The 23,288-nt window shown below is 44.0% G+C and overlaps 1 protein-coding gene across 2 annotated transcripts; it reads right to left on the bottom strand.

Moving 5' to 3' along the window:
* Positions 1 to 5,192: 5,192 nt before the first annotated feature.
* stk40 (serine/threonine kinase 40) lies at positions 5,193 to 22,490 on the bottom strand. Of its 2 annotated transcripts, none has more exons than XM_033640971.2 (11): positions 22,276 to 22,490; positions 18,721 to 18,847; positions 18,127 to 18,212; positions 17,336 to 17,479; positions 16,035 to 16,259; positions 15,672 to 15,724; positions 11,509 to 11,624; positions 9,949 to 10,093; positions 9,560 to 9,679; positions 9,114 to 9,198; positions 5,193 to 8,795 (listed from the first exon to the last, which is right to left on the bottom strand). In XM_033640971.2, the coding sequence occupies exons 2-11, from the start codon at positions 18,836 to 18,838 to the stop codon at positions 8,577 to 8,579; spliced, it is 1,311 nt and encodes a 436-aa protein (XP_033496862.1). In that variant the 5' UTR covers positions 18,839 to 18,847; positions 22,276 to 22,490; the 3' UTR covers positions 5,193 to 8,576. The 2 variants fall into 2 exon arrangements, with proteins under 2 accessions (XP_033496862.1, XP_033496863.1); XM_033640972.2 differs by lacking the exon at positions 22,276 to 22,490 and adding an exon at positions 19,022 to 19,040.
* Between the last annotated feature and the right edge of the window lie 798 nt (positions 22,491 to 23,288).

The following is a 23,288-nucleotide window of genomic DNA, read 5'->3' as shown; positions in this document are numbered from 1 at the left end:
TGTTTTTACCCAAACATTTAAAACATTTTAGCATCATATTTAGCTGTGTTTTTAGCTAAATACTGAGAGAAACAGCCAGTTCATCACAGGACAACGGTTATTATTGTCTGTATTTGATTTGAACAGCTCTCTGATCACATCGCTGTAGGGCACCCCATATGCAAAGTGCCACAACAAAGTCTTTGATTCTGCTGGCACCAGTTTTACACCCACATCTAAAGTGACTGTCTGTTACTGAATTAGACTGTGCTCTAATGTGGGAGGAATATGAGGACTGGTGGTTTTCTTACCTCGTTTGTTTTATTGTCTCAAATGAAGGTATCATGTTAAAGGATGTTTACTGGTGTAACGAAACATGAGCAGTGATCATAAAGTCACACGGCATTGGTGTACAAGAACACGGCAACATGTGACTTTAATCTGCTGAACTGTAAAGTAAATGAAAACAAGGATTAAAGGAGGATATCTGTTCACTTCAGATGATTTACATGTTTCGTGGTCGCCACTTTACTGGTTGATGATGCTGTAACTGCATTTGTCATTTTCAGATCTTCTGTTTTATCATGTGTGTAACTACACTCAAATATGAAGAGCATAACTAAAGACAGAGTAACTTAAAATGAGTAAAGAAAGACCTTTAACAGATGTTTTCCCTCTGTGCTGCTCATATGGGGACCGTATGCACATTCTGTTTTGAGGCCTGTTTTGTGGCCATGACGGCTTGCCAACAAAAATGAACTTAGTACAGCATGTCTGTAAGTACAAATCATAATGCTGCTAATCTCATCTTCTTGTCTCGTTTATGAGATTTTAAAGGTGGAAACAAATGGAAGTGCTTGTTCAGTGTTTTGCCTCCAGGATAAAGTGCACTGGATATTAGTTTTAGAAATGTGGCTTTTTATCCTAGTAGCACTGGGAGCTAAGAATAATAATCAGGTGGTTGTTTGATTAATCTGTTCAACACTCAAGAACAGGATATCTTGGCAGTCACGAGCCAGACTGACACAAATGTATTCTGTATATTTGTTGTCCCCACAGGATAAACCCTAAACTTTCCTGCTGCACCTCCATCGCATCAGGCCAAATATGGACATTTGCAGAAAATTTAAAGCAGAGAAGAAGCAGAGAGGGATGGGGAGGCTTCTGGGACTCAAGCCCTGAATGTTTTTTGAAAAGCCCTGAATCTCTGTGTCATTCAGATAATAATATATGTCAGTGGTTTTTATCATATACTACTCTCTAAAGAAATCTAAATGTGAATGTTTTTCTGTTGGACTATATTCGACTTAGAGCAGTCATTCCCAACTGATCCAGTCATGAGGTCCAGATTTCTCTGTAGTCATTAGTTCAAGGTCCACACAGTTGATATATTCAGCATCACACTTGCCTTTGGCCAGGTTGCTACTTTGCTGTCTCTCAGTGCTTCTCAAAGTCAAGAATGCTTCCTTGGTAGGACAGGTCCCTCCAAGTCAGGTCCTACAGAGGCTAAGCAAGACTCCCTCCTAGCATTCGGTGAGCACACATTTGAGTAGGCTAATGAGTTCCCCGGTGTGTGTGTCATTGACGAGGCCCTGCCTTTAATTCCAGCAAATTGTGCACAAAGAATTGTGGGTACTTCATGCCCACTGAGGATACACACATGCACCCTTGAAAATTCTCTGAAGGAAGGACTCGGCCCTTGGTAGAATTCGAAGGATCCTTGACATTGGAGCAGTCCTTTGACGGGATTCGATGATAAAGCTTCCTGTAAATTCAGCCTTTTAAGGGGCCGTATACATGCCTCGTCTTTAACCGCCTGGAAAATGCGAGGTCAGACACCGGACGCTACTTTTGTACCTTTTTTGAGCCAGCTTTCAAGAGCACGGTGACAGGTTGCGTCTAACAAGCACCATATCATAGCTTAGGTGTGCAGAGTGCAGAGCTGATCTTCTTCCAGGCGCTGTTTATAAATGTGTAGGCTTATCGTCCGTGGGACGGATGTAAAGCTCTAGCAGCCCTGCACTAACATGATCAACTTTTCCATAACACAAACTGATATTTACAGAAGAAGGGAACGATATCTGTCGGCTGTGATTGGTCGGTCCTCGTCACATGACATGCGGTGTGCACTGCTTTGCTCCAAATGTTGAACTTGGTTTATCTCAGAGCGCAGCCATCAAGCCCTGAAAAAAGGTCGCACAGTGTGCACCGCAGCGACATTGCTCTGGTGTTTGAGAGTACCTGCCCTGTGCCTACACTGAAAAAAATGAATTTGAGGGCGCAAAAAATGCGGCACATGTACGGCCCCTGAGGATCCTTTCTCAACTTTGAGAAGCACCATCTGTCATGTAGCTGTCTGTTAGTCATTCACTCTACAGTTTTTTTTACAAACTTGACATGTTCAGAAGTCGCTTATGGACCCACTTATGGACCACGACCCACCAGTTGGGAACCACAGATTTAGAATACTGAAAGCCACATTTAGTTGGTATTGTTGAGGACCCTTGATTTGCAATCAGAGCAGCCCAGATTACTATGGGATGGATTCAAATATAGATCTGCCAGCTGAACATTCATTCTGTGAAATCCACTCCAACATTGTATAACAAGTGGGTTTCAAGATTAATAATGCTGCTCACGCCAAGTTCTTACACTTCCTATGTTATGTAACTTAAAAATAGTGACATCAGACTATTTTTGCCTCTTTTTAGGTGGCAGGAGTGAAAATTAGTCACTCAACATTTGTTGTGCTGTGGTTTCAGAATGATGAAGACAGTTGGAGAGCGGTTAGATACAAATAGGATGTAGCCTCTCATGTTTTTTCCAAATGATGTACAGATTTTTAGGCACTCTTGTATCTCAAATGGCAAAAAAAATAAAGCATATAGTTGCCATAAATGGGGAAAAAACTCCTCCCCTGACCCCAAAGGTTTGGACTGAGCCCCAAATGTTTATAAGGTCTGGCTCCGCCCCTGATCCAATGGATAAATATTTAGTTTCTATGTTCACTCTTGCTCATCTGAGGTTGAACCCTTTCTGCTTTGACAAAAAGTTTCCCTGTCACACTTCTCTCAGGGCAAAGTGTCAACACTGCATGTACATTATCTCATGGTCTAACAGGGACTACGTTACGAGATGTGCTAAGCAAATTCATCCTATTGAGGGATCAAACTCCTTTGATTCTGATGATTAAAATGAGACATTTTGCACTTTTGGTACAGCCCCAAAGACCCCAACTGGTCTGCAAGATGCCCAAAATGAGGTGTAAAAGCAGAGGGGGGCACAGGTGACGCCAGGTGTTGATGTTGAGCCCTCTGGAGGTGTCGTGGGCCTATCAACGAAACGGGAGGGTGCCCACCTGTTGACCCCAGTGAAGTGATTACCCCTCAAGAAACAAGACACCAGGCACATGCTGGTTACTCCTAGGGATTGCAACAAGTCCTATAAGCACAACTAATTGACTTAGTTTCATTTCTTGACTGAGACAGTGAGAACAGCGTACACAGTAAAGACCAGACAAAGAAACTGTGCGATCATTACACAGTAGAGGCACATGTTCAGAGGTGAGACCTCCACCACCTGCTATCCACTTGACAGCAGGAAATCTGATGTTCAACCCTTTGAGGTAGATCATCTGATTTCATGTGATATGAGATGAGAGCATTATATCTGTTATCTAATGTTGTAATTTGTCACATATTTTGTTGTTTGCTTTAATACAGAGTACATTTGGTTTTGTGTTTGCTGGTATGTCTTGTCAGGGGGGTAATAAAGCCTGGGCCTGCTGGACGCAGCTGGAGACACATTCACACACTCTGACAGACAAACGCGGAGTAATAACCACAAAGCAGATGCAGCTGTGCACTAAGATCAAGTATATCTAATACATTTTTACAGTTTAATACACTGCTACCAGTTAAGTCCACACACACACAAAGCTGTGACAACACTGCTGCATACATACATCTGGAAATGTGGATCCCTGGTTATCCTCTGTCATATCCTTTGTCCAACTGGATAAAGCCCGCTCTTTTCTAATGAAATGAATACGCAGTGCTCTCCAAGGTAATTAAGCAAGCGCATCGCAGATGTCTGACGTCGTCTTTGTTGAACAATCGTTTGTTTGAGACACACATGAATCCAGGATCGACCTCCTCGAGGCCAGCTGGTTGTAGTTTATGGGGACAAAGCATATGTGCAACTTTGACCCTTGAGACTTTTCCGCCCAGCTTGACATGTTGGGATAAGGGTGTAATGATCCAGAGAAGAGAGAGAGGGACCCGCTTGGGACTAAATCTGTTGTGAGGATCTTAGAAAGGTGGGAAAGGTTACTCAGAACGCTGTTATTCTTCTGCTGAGTGATTCAGCAGCACAGCATTTTGCTTTTTCGTAACTGCTTATTGACTGAAAATGACCTATAATGAGGAGGTCAAAAGTCTGATCTCCTAATTTGTCCTTCAATGCCACAGTGATTGTGGGCTTAAGATTTAATTCCCCTCAGTGGAAGCCACTTTTTTATATAGAGTCTAAGTATGCACGCATCAAGGGGGTATAAAAAGGACCAAAAAGTGTTGCATAGTGAGCGTTCATGAAGCATTTGCACATGCCATTATCACAGATTTAATCCAATACGTCTGTCAGGGCTGCACATGATGAGCTTTCCATGTGTATCTGTGTGTATTTTTTGGCAGGCATGGCATGATTTCTAGTGGAATTAGTGCTCCAGTCAAGAGGGTGTGTGTGCGTTCAAAAGCCTGAGGTGAGGTGGGAGATCGTCAGAGCGGCCCACAGGGTCCTGCAGTGCTGTCAGAGTCAGCAGGAGGCTTCCTGTTTGACCACCTCTGCCTCAGTTTGGGTCCAAAACCCAGCTCACCGCAAGACCGAGGTGGTATAGACGCACAGAGACTCATTTATTCTATATTCTGTTCGTTCTTCACACAGGTCCAACCCTCAGAGGAACGAGACCACATCATGTAAAAGCACATACAGATGGCTGGCACTGTGCAGCTGAGCCTTTTCTGTAGCTTGTATTGTCCACATATGGTAGAGAAATAAGTGAACACCAACAAAGAAGAACATTCAATATAATGTTCTACAAGTGCCAATGTTAATTACACTGGTCCTAGTGCTGGCTTTGGTTTCATTTTTTAAGAAAGTGCTCCACCTACTGGCAACAAAGGGAAGCGTCAGAATACAGATACATGACAAAGATCAATGTTTCCATATCAAAGTTTATTGCTGACATGCATGTAGAGATCTGATGAAGTAGAAAAATATGTTTTTTATACAAACGTGTTTTTCATCTGTACAATTACGCAGTTTTCTGTATCTAGATGCCCGTGTCCGACCAAGCAGCTTACAACACATTGTCCCATTGGGTTTAAACTTACACCACATTTCATATCCTACACCGAGTTTCCAGTTGAGACAGTCAGCAATATATCGGATGTATACTGAAGACTTTAGAAGCAGGGTGAAAATCATCACAAAAACTCAAATTTTTGAAAATCAACAACCAAATTTCACAACTCATCAATCAAGGGGTCTATCTATTTTTGCTTTGTAGTTTCTCGTAGAACCCAAAGGAGCAACTTATCTTCAAATTCTTAATCAGTTGCACTGGCACACCTTGCAAGTTCAAAATCATGCAACAGTCACGTGTTTTACACAGAGCTGAACCTCACACTATGTCCATGCTTTTTCAGTCCACACTGCAGTCTATCAATACAACTCTGTAAAACAAACATTGAATGTGTACAATCCACTAGCTAGAAGGTGAAACACTTTTTGATTAGAGGGGGGAGAGACAAAATAACATCTACGTCACGGGTCTATTGAACCTGTAGTTACTAATCTGTAGTCGAGCGTCATGGAAGATGGTGTAAGACACTTTCCACAGACGGATCACTTGATGTCAGCATTCGGCGATGGCTACGGTGTTCATGAAAACACCCTTTTCTGATGAACGACCTAGACTACTACAATACTGCTTTATACCCATGGAATTCACATTGAGGTGGGAGAGAGCCGACAGCTGTCTTTACATGTGATTTTCACCTCTGGATGTGGTGGCTGGTGGCCAACGTGGCCTATAATGCACGTCAATCGGCATGTGTTGAAACAGTTAGTATCACACTGGGTGGAACTACATACAATGTGACTGGCGCAGTCGTGATGGTACATATTTACATACTGACCGGAGAGTGCAGCCTTGTGTGGGGACTTTTGGGGTGAATGAAAGAAGAAGAAAAAATAAAAAAAAGAAAAACTCCCGTAAATCAACATAATGTGCCAGTATTTTGTTTTTTTGTAAAAAATATAACTATGCAGAGTCAGTCTTGTTATTAGTGTAGCTTAAGTTGACCACAGACTGTGTGGTAAAATGGCAAGAAAATGATTTAGGAAACCAAAAACACAAAAACAGATGCTACTCTTCATGAGTGTGGCTGAAAAGGATCAAAATGAGAACGACGGTTGGAGTTAACAACACTTCTTAAAGCTGAGAGAGGAAAAGAGATTTGGGGCCTGTTTCACTGACATAAAACTGCTCCTAGTCTGTGACACAAGCCCCAGTGGTTTAGGGGGGGTTTCGGGGGGAGTCTACACAAGTGAATAAATAAATCAACATGATATTACAAGGAAAAAAAAAAATGAAGTAAAGACATTTGAAAATATTCCAGAGCCTATGTTCATGCAATCAGTTTGAATATAAATAGGAAGAGGTCTAGATAGCCTAAAGCAGGTACCAATACGCAAAGGCAAGTTGCAGTGTACAGATGCCTAACAGTCACTGGTTATTAGCTTTGCCATGGTTTGAAGAAAGCGTTTGATAAAAAGACGAGAACGCATCGATAGCCAAGAAGACCCAGCAATTAAACTTAAAACTTACGGGTCTGTATTTTCATTTCTCTATGAAATATTACAGTATCGATTACCGGCCACCAGCTAGCCTCTCTGCGCAGAGAGCCTACACGGTGAGATAATACAAGCATGTACAAGTTGTGCTCAAGAGAGGGCTTGAGAATGTCGATAGATGTGTGACATTTTACAAATGACGATCGCTAAAGCATTCAGTCAAGCCCCGTCTCAGCAAAGCCTGCTCGGGTTTTCACAGTGTCTGCCACTGAGGCAGGCCAGATAACAGAACACAATGATTGGAGGATAGCTTAAAAGGGTCTGAGGCTGTTAGAGGTGAACAGCTCGACAGCTCTGCAGACTCTTGATTTTGCCTGGCCCGAAACACACACACACGTGCACACTCACGGATACTGCAGACATCAAAGCGTTGAATGACAGTTCACATTCATACTGAAAAACACTTGATCAACCCATGATCTGTCTTGATAAAGAGAAACAGGGAAGTTGGAATACCTGGAAGCCATTTGATTCTGAATGAGGCTGTGGGTACCAGTTTCCTTGGCTTAGAGTAAATTTAAGACATGATTTTTGGCAATAGAAACGTGACAGTGCCTGATCTCCACTATAATGGCACTGAGGAAGCGTTACCATCAATATGCCTTGGCAGGGAGGATCCAACAGTGTTTCCCATTCAGTTCTTGGCATTGTGACTTCCAGGTACCTCACACTAGCTGCCTAGATGCTAAAAATAGATTTCCACAGGGATGAGCAAAAGCAGGAGACAATGCATTTTGCAAATATCAAAGGATGTATGTACACACTTTGATATTCTGTATCTTCAATCCAAAGGTAGGGGTGAAATGCTACTTATTAAGGTAATATATGATAAAAAGCTTATTCAGATTTTTTGAAACCACTGAAACGGTTTCAAAGCATTATCACTCTGACAGAAAACATTAATGCTTTATGTCACTGGTGGCATCAAGACTCCATTGTTACAATCCCTTGTCTCAGAACAGTGAGCATGGTTTACCAACAGAGAAGAGACAGAGAGGTAGATTGATTTGAAGTCAGAGTTACAGACAGAACCAGTCTGGATCATTTTCGATACAGGAAAACAGTAGAGAGGAAGAGGAAGGAGTGAAAGGAGGAGGGTGGAATGGAGGTATAGAGAAGTGACATCTGTGATCAGGTGATCTGACTTGAGGCAATACCATTAACCACTAGGAAGAGAGGGGGTTGCTACATGATTCTGGTCCTGTATTGCTCAGGGGATCCAGAGTTGATGGGGAAAGTGTTACAGTAGGGAGATCTCAGAGGAGGAGGAGGAGGAATATGGGGTTAATCGTCTCTTCAATGCTCCAGGCAGAGCCTTGTGTTAGCCCCATATGTGACAGTGCCATCAGGTTGGTTGCACAGTGAGATCTGACTGTGGGTGACCTGAGGGCAAGGAACCTTTGGTTCAGATCTTCCTCCGGGGCATTCCATGTTTCACTGGAGGATCCAGACACTAGGAGTGAAGTTTTCAATTGGCAGTTTGTTCTGGTGCTCTCCTCACACCTGCTCTACCTAGCTTGCCCAAAACCTACCTAGGAATGGGGCCGTCTGTACCTGGGTCAGGCTGGGCCTCCTGTACGCGAGTTCAATTTTGGGGGCTCATCCTTCTCAGTCCTCTCTGGACTCCACAGGTCTCTGGACTCCCCGGGGAGATCAGGGAGGCTGACATGGGTGGTTGGGGACTACTTCCGGAGGAAACGTTGTGCCAGGATGGCAGCATCTAACGGGCTGACAGGCTGGGCGTCGTGGCCCAGACGCCTTACAGGCGGGATGCTGCCAAACTGGCGCTTGGTGAGAAAGCTCTTGGCCTCGTGGATAGTGTTCTTCTCTTCAGCCAGCAGCAGCTGCTGGCGCATGTAGTTCTCAAACTCGTACTGTGAAGACTCTTCTATCACCTTGGCCTGAGGGAAGAAAATGTATTCTGTTCAATGTGCTGCAACATCTGAGCTGAAATAAACAATTTTCTGCCGAAATAAACACGTTCTCTGAGTGTACCCAAGAAGTAATGTCAACATGAGGCACGACCAACTAAAACAGGTGAATTACATTCATAAGTTAGAGGCTATACTTTGTCCCCCTATACTTTATTCATTTCTATTGGCACCTTTTTTTATTGTTGTTGAGCCTTTCTGTGAGCTACTAAACCCTAACCCCTAACCCTAAAGTATCCATCCATCCATCCATCCGATCTGTGATGTCATTTTTCTACAATAATTTACCTCTTGCAGATGTTCTGGGTGATTGACCTGATCGTCAATATCTGGCACCACCTGCAGAGGGCCACTCAACGATGAAACAGACTGCCTGTGACGAGGGAAACACAACAAAGATCAGCACCGGTCAGCTTGTTAAATTACCCATGTTAAATTACTGACTGGCTAACATTAGGATATTCATACACAATGTTGGGAAGGTTAATTTGAAATGTAATGGGTTCCAGATTACTAGTTACCCTGTTGATGTAAATGTAATAAGTAAAGTAACTATTTTAATTACTTCAAAAAACAGAAAACCAGTGGAAAGCTTTAACACTCATGGCAGCCAGAAGTAGCCATTTTACACAAGTTCATTACAATTATTTCTCAGCTCTTCAACAATAAAATCATGACTTGAGACTCAACACATCTGATGCATTTTCCAAACATCCAGCAGGGGGAGCACTTACCATGAGGCAATGATGGCACTGAGAGACTCCAGCACCTCTCCTGCAGTAAGCCTCTGCTGAGGGTCCAACACCAGCAGCTTTCTGATCAGGCACACCGTGCTCTCAGACACACGACCGTCCCTGTGAGGAGGTGGAAGTGAACAGGAATGCTATTTAGTCACAAAGCCACTTCTGAAGGATTATAGTGCCGTATCTTCAGGTCCAAACTGAATATGATAATGTGGATAATTCTTAGTAATGTTCAGCATTAAAGAAAAACCTCTTAATTAAATATGGAGTATGCAAAACTATGTAGTTATATAAAGTTTTTCATGTTTATGTGCTGTAACTGTTGGATACAGCTGCTTTGAATACATCTGAAATGTCACATGGACAGGACAGGTACACACTCTGGGATGGAGTACTCAGCAGCCTTGATCTTGCGGAAGAGCTCTTGAGGTATGCTGTCATAAAAGGGGAACTGGCCATACAGCATGGTGAAGAGAACCACGCCAAGAGCCCACATGTCACTGGGTTTACCACGGTATGGCCGACCTGGAGACAGAAAGGAGGAGGGGATCAGGATCAGTGATTGATATAAACAAATGTGGCAATTGACACAGAGACAGTAAAATGCTTTGCAAACTGCAAAATCAGATAAGCCAGAGATTGAAATCAATGTTTGTTTGTTGACAGTTTCGACCCTGTGTGACTCAGGGGTGATCAACCCTTTCACAAGTTCAATTCCTGATCAGTCACCAGGTCTAATGATTAACGAGATGAGCAAACACAAGCTATGACTCCACATCAATCATATTTCCTAGAAATGTCCGGCACACTGACAACTTTGAAAATGGGAGCCGGGAAATGTTTTTATAGCCAACCCTGAGCCATTAAATCAGACATGGATCGGCAGTGAATACACTGGAACTGGTGAGGGTGGAGCATCATGGCTGTGCATGACCATAGGCAGTGTTGTTACAGCCAGGCAGGCGGTAGCAACAGCAGCAGGCAATTATGTTAAAGCTTGTGACACACACACACACACACACACACACACACACACACACACACACACACACACACACAGAGGCAGGGGATGGGAGGGGAAGGGGGTAGATGGGAGTAGTTTCCCTCCAGTGAGTCATCAGTGTGTGAGTCACTGAAGCTCTGTTTAATTGTGTGCCTGTCACGTTATGCTGATATACACGCCCGGGTTTTATCTACAGTTTTTGAGTGGTTGGAGCGGAAAGATTTCTGTTTGAGATTCTCAATCTTGTTCACTGTCCACGACAATGCTCTGGAAATCAATGTCTGAATGGATGGTACTGGGATCTACCATGGAAGTGTGTGCTCAAGCATCAACCTGATATGTGTGTGGTGCTCAGGTCTGCACAAATGAGCATTGTGAAGCCAAACAATAAAAACTGATTTCTGCTTTTTAGTTTTCGCACAAAGAGGAAAGAAGCTTCCTCTGCAGACACATACCATGAGAAAATGCAACATCACCGTGATTACACAAACAAAGACCACAAAAAAAAGCTATTCCTAGCATTTTGCCAGTCCCAGATTGCAACATAACCCCTTTTTTGTTGCTTAATAACCAGAAAACCAAACATTAGACTGACTGCTTAACGTTACACAACGCCATTAAAAGAATCCCAGAACCCCGTCTGGTCCTGGATCAAAAAGGGTCTATTTCACAACCTAAAATGGATGGTGGCAAATCAAAGACAGCGAGGACGGTTTTCACACCTGTGCACACACGATCAGTTGCTGCAAAAACAGGTGTGACTGTTGGATTGTCAGTTTTTGAAAGTGACAAAAACTGGGTGATGCTGACCCCCCCCCCCCGTGACCGAATGACAGAAAGCAGCTTTTCAATACGTCTCTGTCTGAAAAAAACCTCGCTTGACACGCATACTGTGCTATAAATGAAAGCGCACGCAACGAATCTGTTTTGCACTCACCACTTAATACATCAGGGCTGATGTAGGCCGGACTTCCTCTCTGGTCTTTCAGCAGGTCGTCCTCACTCACCAGGTGCTTTCCGAGGCAGAAGTTGGTGATGGTGATTCGGTGAGTCCTGTAAGCACACAAACATGCAAACACACCTCGTAAATAACCTTCATACATCTTATTCTTCAGCAAATTTGCATCAAACAATGACCTAAATATCCCCACTTCTTATGTGCACCCCCCCCTTCTAGTATTCTCCTCTTTAACTTGATCAAACCGTGGCAAAACAGTCTTACTCATCATAACAAATGTTAAGTTTAGAATGTGAAACACTGCACACTCATAGCTCAAAGCATGAGGCAAACCCAGGCCGACAGAGACAGAGAGAACTTGCTGTTGTTTTAATAATCTCATGGTTCACTGGGCCTTAAATATACATCAGTATCTCATGACTGCCAGATGCAAAACAGAGTATGCATGCCCAGTCTTATTAAAAGACAGTCTCCCATCTCTATGTGTTATACCTGCATTTAAAATATTGGTTTTCCTTTTTATTAAAGAATTTAACAAGATTGAGGAGGACTGTACGGAGGGGCCCTTCCCAAACGATGTTCCCAAGATAGCTTTAAAAAATGTCTCAGAATGTCTTGTACGTTATCTGTTGCATTGTTGCTCTGTTGCAGCCGTTATATTCTCCATTTTTAAGCATGCATGTTTATCTTCTTTAAAAAACAAATCTGCTTTACACCTATCCCAAATCAAACAATCAAAATCAAAAGATCAAGTTGAAGACAGGCACATGTGAGAACATTTTTAAGACTTCAAGCCAACTGTTAAGTAAATTGTGCAAAACTGGTTGAATCAGGAAGATGTCCTGCATATCTGGTACACATATATACTATGACATTTGCAAATACAGAATTGATTTTAAAATAAAGATTGCTCTTAAAGCATAGACTTCTCATGCAGCTTGACATCTGTGTGCAGAACCCTCGTATCTGTCCGCTAGTTTCAACTACAGAGGACTGCATTAGAGGTTTGATGTAGATAATTTTCTCTTTTATTTGCTTAATGTTCTTCTTTTGTCTCTTGTTCCTTTTTTGTACCTTCCCATTAAATGTTACGTCGACTTTAATGCTCTACTTAAAGTATCAACATCACTGTTTTAGCTGAAAGCCATCTTCCTACATCAGGCCAGAGACGTATCAAGAACAAGACCACTCCAGACACACTGGCGCTTCCAAGTCTGAGAAGACCCGCTGATGTTACCAGCGATGTTTGATTAATTTGGTTTCTGTGGAAACTACGTGGCACTATAAGGTTTATTCTCTGAGTCATCAAAGGTAAATTTAGTTTGCTTGTGGCGGAGTGAAACCTAACAGTATTAAAACCCAGGGACTATGGACTGCTCTATATCGCTGTGTTCTCTCAGCAGAGAAAGAGAAAATAAAAAGCCGCACTTTGACAAACATATGAGTCAACTTGTGGCTTGGGATAATTGTCTCGATGACTAAGCCTGCATGGTGATGGGTTGGCAAACGAGTATATGAAGCTCACGAAGATTTAAAATATGTACACAAACACACAACTTCGAGTGCACCCACACGATTGCTCCCATGGCGAGCACGCACACGCGAAAATGCACTCAGAGGCACATGAGCACACACAAAAGTGGCCACGGTCTAGAGCCTGGGTCCTCTCTGGATCACGCTCCTCACCCACATCCGCTTTCTAAAAAGCCTGAGGTCAACAGCTTCCCCTATTCTCTCTCACTTTCACACTCTGCTCCATCACACACACACACTCACTGCTCCCAGTGCAGCGTCTGGAGCCAATTCCTGTCAAACACTCAATTTTCAAGCAAATGCTCCAATCTCAATCTTCCCTTAGAACACTCGGTTCACATCATTTCCAGCTACTTATGTGATCCAGCCCTTTAACAGCTTTTGTGATCCAAGTCTCTATAACCATACAGTGGCTTTGTGATGTGCACAAGGATGGGCCAGAACAGAGTGCAATGCTTCAAGGACCCTCGACATAAAAGCTTCCTTTATAGAGGAGTCTGTTCCTTTGTCTGTGCGCATCACGACCCAGGCTTCTATTCTTGCACCGGAGATTGGGTAAATGAAATTGCATGTTTGCCTCGTGAGGCAAGGGTCCCTGAGGACTGAAGAGAGACCACACCATCTCTGCTTCCTGGTCATGTGACCCCAGGGGTAGGCCAGGAAACCAGAAACCTAAACAGCCCCCGTGATTTCGCCTCCCTTCCCGCAACATTTTGCTGGAAATGCACCAGCTGACAAGGGCGGAGGTTAAATGCAGGGCAGCTTCTGCAGATCATTTCCTCAGAACTGTGATTTGCGCAAAACAGCATAAAAAACAAAAAACATTCCCCTAACTTCTATTTCAATTGAAAGGGGTAATCCATCCCTGAGATAATACGGTGATGGAAACTAATAGGAGCTCTCTGGAAGGAATAAAAACAATAATGACACCTTGCCGTGCTGTGTGTCTCTGTCTATGAATCTCCTCTTAAAAATGTACAATAAGGAAATCAGTTCAGCTCCAACGTACATTGTCATTGACCCTGCGGATTGATTTATGACATCCTGCTTTCATAACAGCTGGCCCTGCAAGAGGAAATCACATCATTCTTGCATAAACTGCTGAGCTTGTGGATGGCATTGGTGCATTTCCCAGAGTGGCGACAATCAGCAGGGGAGCATAGGAGATTTTGAGATCGGTCTGCATCTAAAATTGTCTTTCCCATACCGACTGTACATTCATACACATCCAAGAGGGTGGAGTGATGCAGGAAACATGCGAGCAAGCGAAGTATGCGGCATAAAGGAGATGGGAAGAGTGAAAAGAAAAAAGGGATGTGACAAAGGGCACAGAACACAAAGCCAATGAAAGCAGGAAAGGGACTGGTGTGTAAAAGAAAAACAGATTAAATGCAGAGTGGAGGGTAAATAAATGATGACTGTGTGCGCATGTGTGTGCGTGTGTGATGTGCATTGTGGTGTGAGTCAGCTCGGAGCTATGGGGCCTTTGGCAGGCCTCTCCTTTGTCTCCAGCTGGGACGGAGTGTTCCACTCGTCTGCTCCTCTCCCCTGGCCAAAACACACTCCTGTTTCATCACCAACACTACTACTACTGCTGTTAATGATGATGATGATGCTGGTGGGGGATACGCGCTCTGGTGCCTGTGATGCAGAGCATGTCTGTGGTTTAAAGATAAGCCAGGAACGTGACATTGCGATGCACGCACTCATACTTACAGATCATGCATAAGAAATGACTAAGTAGAGTGTGAGACAACTCCATGATTACGCTCACTGATGTAAGCATGCTCCATGTTGGGATGTGAAGGTGTGTGCAGCAAGCGTAGGAACAGAGTGTGTGTGTGTGTGTGTGTGTCGGTGTTAGTCACGTCCTTCCAAATGAAAAGGCCGGCTCTGTGGGACGATTATCAGCGTCTCCAAGAATGTGCGCGCAAACCTCCTCTGTTCAGACGCAGCCTTCCATAGGTTAAATGCAAAATCTAGCTGAATCATCTGAGCTTGGACAAATTCATATCAAAATGCATGTAGCAGAAAAAGTAGCAGGATTCAGCCCCTGATTATACACAAAATCTCTCTCATACTCTGTGCCTACGGTGTTTGGAGACAGCTTTACAGGAGTAGTTTTCCATTCTGCAGGGTCTATCTGATCTGCAGCACCCTGTGACCCGAGGTGCACTCACCAGGGTCTCCTGTGCTGTACAACATTGCTCACTGCCCCACCGAGAACAAAGCAGTGGCATACTCTTTGCTCTGTTTTGCACCAGCGTCCAGTTCACCCTCCTCTTCCACAAATCTAACCACGGGGAATGAATCATCAGCCTTTACTCAACACACAGACACGGACCCAGAGTCAGGCACAAGAGAGCAGGGCTTTAGGTTCCTCCATCTGATCTCACTCTTAGTCTGAGAATGTGACCCCTGCTTGAGTTTAAAGCCAAACACGCACTGGATACAGGCTGCTGGGGCCGGCTGAGGCCTCTCTCACACACGTGAGCTGAGGCAGAATGACTAACTGGCAGGCTAAAATGACTGACCTGGTGTAATGTGGGGAGGTTACTGGCCAGCTAACTGATTGGCAAGGCCAAAAGAGAGAAGGAGTTTCATCTTACCGTTTGTTCAGCACCATGTTTCCCAGCTTGAGGTCTCTGTGCACAATGTTTTTCTGTATGCAAGAAAGAAGAGGATGAGAGGGAAAAAATGTCTGGTCAGATCGTTCTTGGTGAATCACTGCTATCAAAACAATCAGTTTGTTTTGGAGAGTGGCACATGAGTATAGGAGATGAGTAATCAGAAATGATGTGCAACTAGCTAACAATAACAAAGCAATTTCTCCTACAGTTGGCCAAAACAGTGGAGTGTCCAAACTCTCTTCATTGATGAAAAAAAAAACATGCCTAGATTTTCTTTTATGCAATGTTTGGCAGTATGATGGATAACACCCTTTTCAGAGAAGTGCACCACCAAATTCTCACCTTATGAAGGGCTTCCACCACACGCACCACGTCATAGAAGATGACGATGGCCTCGCGCTCACTCAGTCGTTTCTCCTTTATAACATAATGCTGGAGGTTAATGAGATCTGCCGTCTTGTCACTGAAGTCATGAGCACACAGGCAGTCAAGCACGAGGCAGATCCGCTTCTTCATCTTGCGCACTTTGTTGGCCTCCATGTCCTCCACAATTTCATAGGCTCGATCCTGTAAAACAACAACAACAAACAGAAGTGTGAGCGGCTATCTTCAGGACTGACGTTATTCTGTGGACAAAGTTGTTGATGCATTTTAGAAGCACTTTCTAACAGCGTCCAATCAATAGATGTTGATGCATTCACAAATGCATCAAACTGAATGGATTCCTGTACTACGCTGGCCGATCATGCTGCTTCACTCAGCTTAGAAAGACATATAGATTCAAGCAGGGTAGAGGCCATCAATCAGCCTGCATGTAGCCCATGAATAAGACACATCCACCCCTCCACACCGGGTGGTGGAGGACGAATAACAAAGGTCATTCCTCTTCTTCCAACTCCAGTCTTAGTGGAGTCACCACTTCTTATTGATTTCTGTATCAGGTTGTCAGTTTTTTTTTTTTAGATGCAGTCAACACCTCTGAAAGCGTACATTATTAACTGGTTCTCTCACAGTGGAGATGCACTATAATAATCCAATCAATATTGCAGGCCTAAATGAATCAGAGTGCACGGCTCAATGCTGCTATTCTGAGAACACTGGCAGAGTGGAACGGGCAGGATGTGAAAGAGAGACAAAGAAGAAAAACAGAGGGAGAGAAAGAAGGCAGATGGAACAATAACAAAGTTAGAGGAGGAGGCAGACGGGAAGACAGGTGAGGGAGGGGGGGTTCATTGTGAATGGATGGGGCTGTGAATAGAAAACGACTGCAGATAAATATGGCTTTTAATGCTACTCCCACTTCTCTCTTGAAACAACCCTGATAAGGAAAATACAAGCAGCTGGCTCGACTAATGACAAGCTTACCTCTGCTAATACCGGCCTGATAAGAGCATGCTGTTACTTGTACTTACATGGTGACGTCGCATTCTGCACAAAACAGAAAGTTACAGACACTTCTCCATGGCAATGTTGGTGTATTTATCGTGTTCAACTATACAGAATGCTCGCCCACACAGTGCTGAGTAATACACCATAAACTAAAAGACACTTCTCTTTTTTTGTTCATTATATTAGTCATTCCACTGATCATATACGCTGCGCCTGCCAACAGAAACTTAATTGCTGTGCAGGTTTCAGTCTACCTGGAAAAGGCCGTGGTGGTGGACCACCCCATCCTGGTTGTGCAGCAGAGACAGGAGGGAGTACTCTGTGTGCAGCAGCATTTTCCCCTGCCTCTCCTCCTGAGTCTCCCCTGCAGAGTCCACCCGCTCCTCCAGCGTGAGGATCTGCCACACATGAGAACAGAGCAAACATTAGAGGTCACAAGACAAGAGCTCATACTGGATCAGACAGTGGAATGAGGGCTTTCACTGTTTCGCATGAGGCTAATCTTCAGTCCTGACTCTAAACCCTTTAAATGACTGAAGACATGATAGAAAGTTACATCTGCTTAGCATTTAAAAGAAGGTCTGTGCTGTAGAGGTGGTATACAAGGTCTGCAGCTTTAAAACTGGCTCATATACCAATGTGAGGCAAACAGGCTGCGCAGCAGACACTGAGGCGCTGTAGTTATGGGTATGAGGGGAGGGTCACGCACTGACTCACTACGTGGTCATGGGGTTAAAAGTCGACATTCCAGGTGGGGCGCCGCCTTCCTCCCTTCCTTTCCCCCCTTCTATAGCCCCGTCCCGTGTGTACAGGCATTAGATAGCCCCAATAAACTGATTGCCCGGCTGAGATTTTGTTTGCACCAGACTAAAACCGGGGGCCATAAAATGAACACCAACAAAGGGAGGTCAAAGGTTCAGATGTCTTCAGGGATATCATTGCTTTGTTTTGAATTACATGCTCACTTTTTAAAGTGTGTGCTTAACTCACTGAGTTTGCGAGAAAGAAAAAGAAACAAAAATTTGTCCGACTGCGACAGACTTACTTTGAGCTGATAGAAGTCATCGGTGCCGTCCTTTCTGGCCAGACACTGCACTATGCTGGGCACTGGTGAGTTGCCCAGGCGAGGCCCTGCAAGGATAAGCAAAAGAACAGCTGCATGACCAAAAGGCAGGCTACATGCCGGAGTGTGTGCTCTCGCTGCAACTCATTAAAGGCTGCATGTGCACGTACCCATTAACACCCAGAGCGTAATGTTTTCTTTGGCACTCTGCATTGCAAAAAGTGGAGGGGTTGTGTAGCAGAAAACATACAAGTTTAATACTATGGGAGAGTTGCATTTTCCAGAGGGAGGAAGTAACCTCGCTCTAACACAGACTCAGACCTTTCTGGACGATGTCAGGGGGATCAGCAGAATTCTTCACATTCTTGTCTCAGGCGTGCGCTCACAGCGAGACACCCCACGACTCACACACACACATTCACACACAAACACACATTAACTTCACTGATTTCCTGCGCAGATAGGTTGCACATGTTTACATACTTGCACACTAGGTGCAATCTCAGCCACACAGACATTTTTGCCTGCCATTTCTATACTTTTGGGGCTTGTGCAAAATGTGAGTAGCGTCCTTACCAAGGATGAAGGGCCCGGCTCTCTTGGCGTTATTGCCGGATATCCCAGGACATTGCAGCTTGCTGGCCCTGCCTGATGTCTCTCCAGCCCCCCTCTCCGACGAGCGCCGCTTGGACATACTGGAGCTCTACAGGGAAATAAATCAGATTAGTACACGAGATAAAGATAGTCAAGTTAAAGGGTAAGTGCATCCATGTGACTGCAAGGACACAAACTCTCAACCGGTGATTAAAAATAGCATCAGTAATCTGTAACCAAACAATGGTTTTATAAATAGTCCGTTTAAAAATAAAGAATATACCCTGGGCAGGAGTACTACTACAGGCTGGACAAGAGTGCACTGATTTGTGAATAGAGTAGAAAAGAGGTAAACTACAGGGCAGCTCCTCCCAGCCTATTTTAAATATCCCTCCCACACGTTTACCAACACCTCAGTGTGAATGTGAGGCCATTACAGCTCCATTCAGAATGATGGCTGCTGGCGTCAAAGGTGACACCTCAGATTCAATCTCCCCAACAAGCAATGCAAATGTGGCACAATCTGCAATTTAAACGGCCGATGCTGTCATGTAAACGCATCTCGCTCACTAGCACAAAATACTTTAAACAAATGCATTTTTAATTTGAGTCTCTCCACTGAGCCACATACCCATCTCCAGCTGTTCCTGCTGCAGTGGACGTGGGGTTTAGAAAAATCCTTCCACTCTTAATCTGCGTGTTTTATCTCAAAATCTGTACAGCCGGCTTATCTGCGCAGACCTTCCTCTGAAAGGACATGCGTGTTCAAACAAGGCTGAAAAAAAAGCCAAGCCCTTACGCTATGATAAGGAACTAGATTCACATGCCAGAAGAACCAGTGACACAGTGTGACACATCATCATTACACAAACTACTTTAACTGTCGCGGCAGATCTACCTCCCAGAATGCAGAGAGCAGGAGGTATACTTTGTTTACTGATACTGAGTTCCTATGTGATGAAACCCCATCTGTTTCCCGTAACAGGGAAGTAGAGCCTTGAACCGAGAGGAATGATTCACCCTGCTGTCGTCCTGAGTTTCCATTGGATAGAAATGCCTAAATACCCAGGTGACAACACCAATAAGAGCGAGAAATATGTGCCCAAACTCCCTGGCGTGTTCGCCGTATCAACTTAAAAAAAAAAATCCCTTAATAAGAGTTATGTTGACAAGAAAAGCAACACAAAGTGACATATATGAAGCATAAAATGTCACTGACTGATAAGTGGTGGCGTGCATGTTTTTGCCAGCTACAGAGGTGATTCAGACTAATAAAATCCAAAGCACCTCATAAACTGCAAACTAGATATCGAGTGGAGAGAGCCCGAAAAACTTCTGAATATGTAACCAGGCTTGCAAGTGGAACAAACTACAGAAATGTAATATTTTTTAATGAATTAGGCCTTCTTCCTGTTTCAAAACTAATCGTGCGCCACTCGCCAGTTGGCGTTTTTGGGCAGAGAGGAGGCAGGACAGTTGGCAGTCAGTATGGGCTGGTATGAATTCTCACTTCCATGAGGCTTTTTGTGATCCCAGACAGCAGACAGTGTCATCATCATGTCTCTCGCCCATCTGTCTCCATCTCCACTAGTCATCACCCACTGAGTCTGATGAGCTGAGGTTTTCTGACAGCATTTATGGCACAAGCCAGAGTGACACCAAGTCACGCTGCCAATAGTAAGAGAGCATCTTACTCTAGAGCATGCAAAGCAAAGCAACGGATAATCATCTAGTGCAATTCATGAGGCTCCTGGGAAGGAAATTATTTAACTTTTTCATCTAGTGGCCAAAGTGGTTGGCGGAATCGACAATGTACATGCAGCTTTCAGTGCTGCCAGATTAATATATTTTAATTTGCTGGTGGAGAGCTAGAGAGGCTGCTAAATTTAGTTTCTACAAAACCAACAAGCAGCTCATTTGTTGCTGTTCCCCACTTTTCTAACAAGGTGATCTGTGATTGTAACTTGCATGCATTACTTGTCCAGCTACATAGTTGTGGGCTGATGACACTAAACTGACCCAACTGATGCACAACACACAGCAAATGGACCCAAGGCAATTCATCTACCTACTAAACACCGGCTGTAGTGCTGCGGAGCCAACCCCTGACACATCTAAAAAGCAAAGGTCAACGCAACGACTAATGCATGCTGACCTAAATGACATCAGCACAATGACAGCACACAGCTATCCTTTTCTGACACTGCTGTGCCTTTCTGCACAGCCAGTGATCTGGTGAGAAAGACTGCCTCTGCCTCTGACTGTACCAGAGGGAGGACAAGAACAGATACAGCCTCTGAATCATATCACACAAAAGAAGGAGAGACACGCTGCCGGTGCCCACGAGAAATGTGGGCTCCTTAAATAGTATCTGAACAAAACAACCACGTAGGTGTCTGAAGATCCACCCACCCAGACTCCATGCCACTTGTCTGGCTCTGCAAGAACAGCTTGATCGCAAAATCAAGGTAGTATCAGGATGGACAAAGGAAGCATGGGAACACCGGGGCAGGTAGTAAACACATGAGTGGATTACAAAATCTGGAGCCAGAGAGATAGAATGAAATCCACAAATAGATCAAACACAAGAGTCGGGACAAAAAGGTAAAGCAACTGGAAGGTCACACAGGCTTCAATCCTGCTGCTTGAATGAAATGTCAATCACTCATGTCAGCTCTAACACACGTCTACCGCCATCAAGCCCACTTCTCGCTGCAGTTGTTGACTACATTATTGCAATAACAGCGTCCTTGACCGCACTGCACGTCTGTGTACACAAGGTCACATTACAAATCACAAGACGAATATAATTACAAATGCACGCAGACGGTCACACATTGATTGGTGCCATTTTGCGACCACAAGGTCTGGACACCGCTCAGTCCTGGCAGCGAGCACTGTAAGCAACACGAGCCGCGGAGTGAAACGCTGACGTTATGCCTTACAACTTGAGCAAAACCACTCCACAGACAGCTCACAACTTGAGCAGCCAGGTGCTAATGTGTTTCGCCCACAACAATTACAATTTGACCTCCTGGGGACGTTTAAAAATCACACATACTACACCGCATTACACGGCGTGCGTTAACGTAACAGACAACGTTACAGTGAGTTGGGTCATTTAAATAAACACGACACACACACGTTATTTTACGGTGTATATTTACACGGGGCGACATAAAACAAAAGCTTGAGTGCTCGTAAAAACTTACGGCAACAAAGCTGGGTGAATTAGTCGGCTACAGACGCTGCCACTGCTCCAGGCACACCGGCCACACAAAGGGGCACACAACACAACAAGGAGTTCGGCTTACGGTGCAAACTACACGGAGCAGCCGTTAGCTCGGTAACGGCTACTTTAGCGTGTATTTGAACGTGTCACGGATGTTTTAACATGATATGTGGAGAGCGACGTTAGCTAAAGGCAACCCGGAGGCTACGGAGCAGCCGGGAGGCCATTTAAACAAAGTAGGTAATATTACAGCTGGCTAGCTTCGCCTGAAAGCTAGATAGCAATGTAGTCGCCACCTCGCTTACCTCGAGCCAAAACCGCCGGGTAAAGTCTGCGCTGTCTGCTTACAACATGGATATTTCTTGGGTTAAACGCTGCGGTGGATGTGCGGAGCTTCTCGCTTTAACAGGAGACACCACAGCGGGTTGGTTTCGGGCTGTTTAGCCTCTGTTACCGAAATGAGCAATTAAGGAAAAGCCTCCGCTCTTCGCTGATCGCATCTTTCCACAGCGACAGCACCACCTGACAACGGAAATGACGCACACGCTCGTTTGATTGACAGCCGCGCTCGACCAATGACAGCAGCCGCCTGTTTTTTCCCAGTAAATGGTTGCGCACTGATGATGAAATTCTTTGCATAATAAAAGTTGCTGAATGAAACGCATTACATCATAGTTGCCTGTACGGGAAAAGTTGAAATTATTGTTCTATGAAACTACATCACTTGTAAACGTCAGTGTAGACGTTATTTATTATGTCAAGCAAAAACTACTCAGCTCATATGGACTTAAAAGGCACTAAAAACACCATTGTAGTGGTGAAACATTTGTCAGACAGAACATAACTTACTATACTTAACACTGCATGACAAACTAAGACCTTGGGTGAGCTCTACAATTAAAATCTGCCACAGAAAGCTCTTAAAACACACGTTTTTACAATCATCCGACAAGAAGAAGACATCAGAAATGATAGAGCATTTAATAATAAAAAAGTGCAGTCCTTAATTAAAAATATAATGAGCAATAAAACATAAAATATAGACTTAATATTCAATCTCAGCCTTCTCTCTTCAGGGAAATCCTTAACGTTGTGTTGCTATGTCAAAAAGGTAATGCACCTGAATGTAACTTTGCACACACAGATCTCTGACTGTTAAAATTTTAGTTTCTACATTGCAATTTTTGTAACGAGGCACATATTGCACATCATTTATGTTCACCATATGACTCAGTGAAACTAATTATCACAGTTTAATTAGCACTTCATCTGATAAAGGCATTAGATTTTCAATATCTGAGACTGCCCGTGTGTTGAA

The sequence above is a fragment of the Epinephelus lanceolatus genome, chromosome 10 (genome assembly GCF_041903045.1).
Source record: "Epinephelus lanceolatus isolate andai-2023 chromosome 10, ASM4190304v1, whole genome shotgun sequence".
NCBI classification, from domain to species: domain Eukaryota; kingdom Metazoa; phylum Chordata; class Actinopteri; order Perciformes; family Serranidae; genus Epinephelus; species Epinephelus lanceolatus.
The sequence above is the reverse complement of the archived record's forward strand: the minus strand, read 5'-3'. Positions and strand labels throughout refer to the sequence as shown.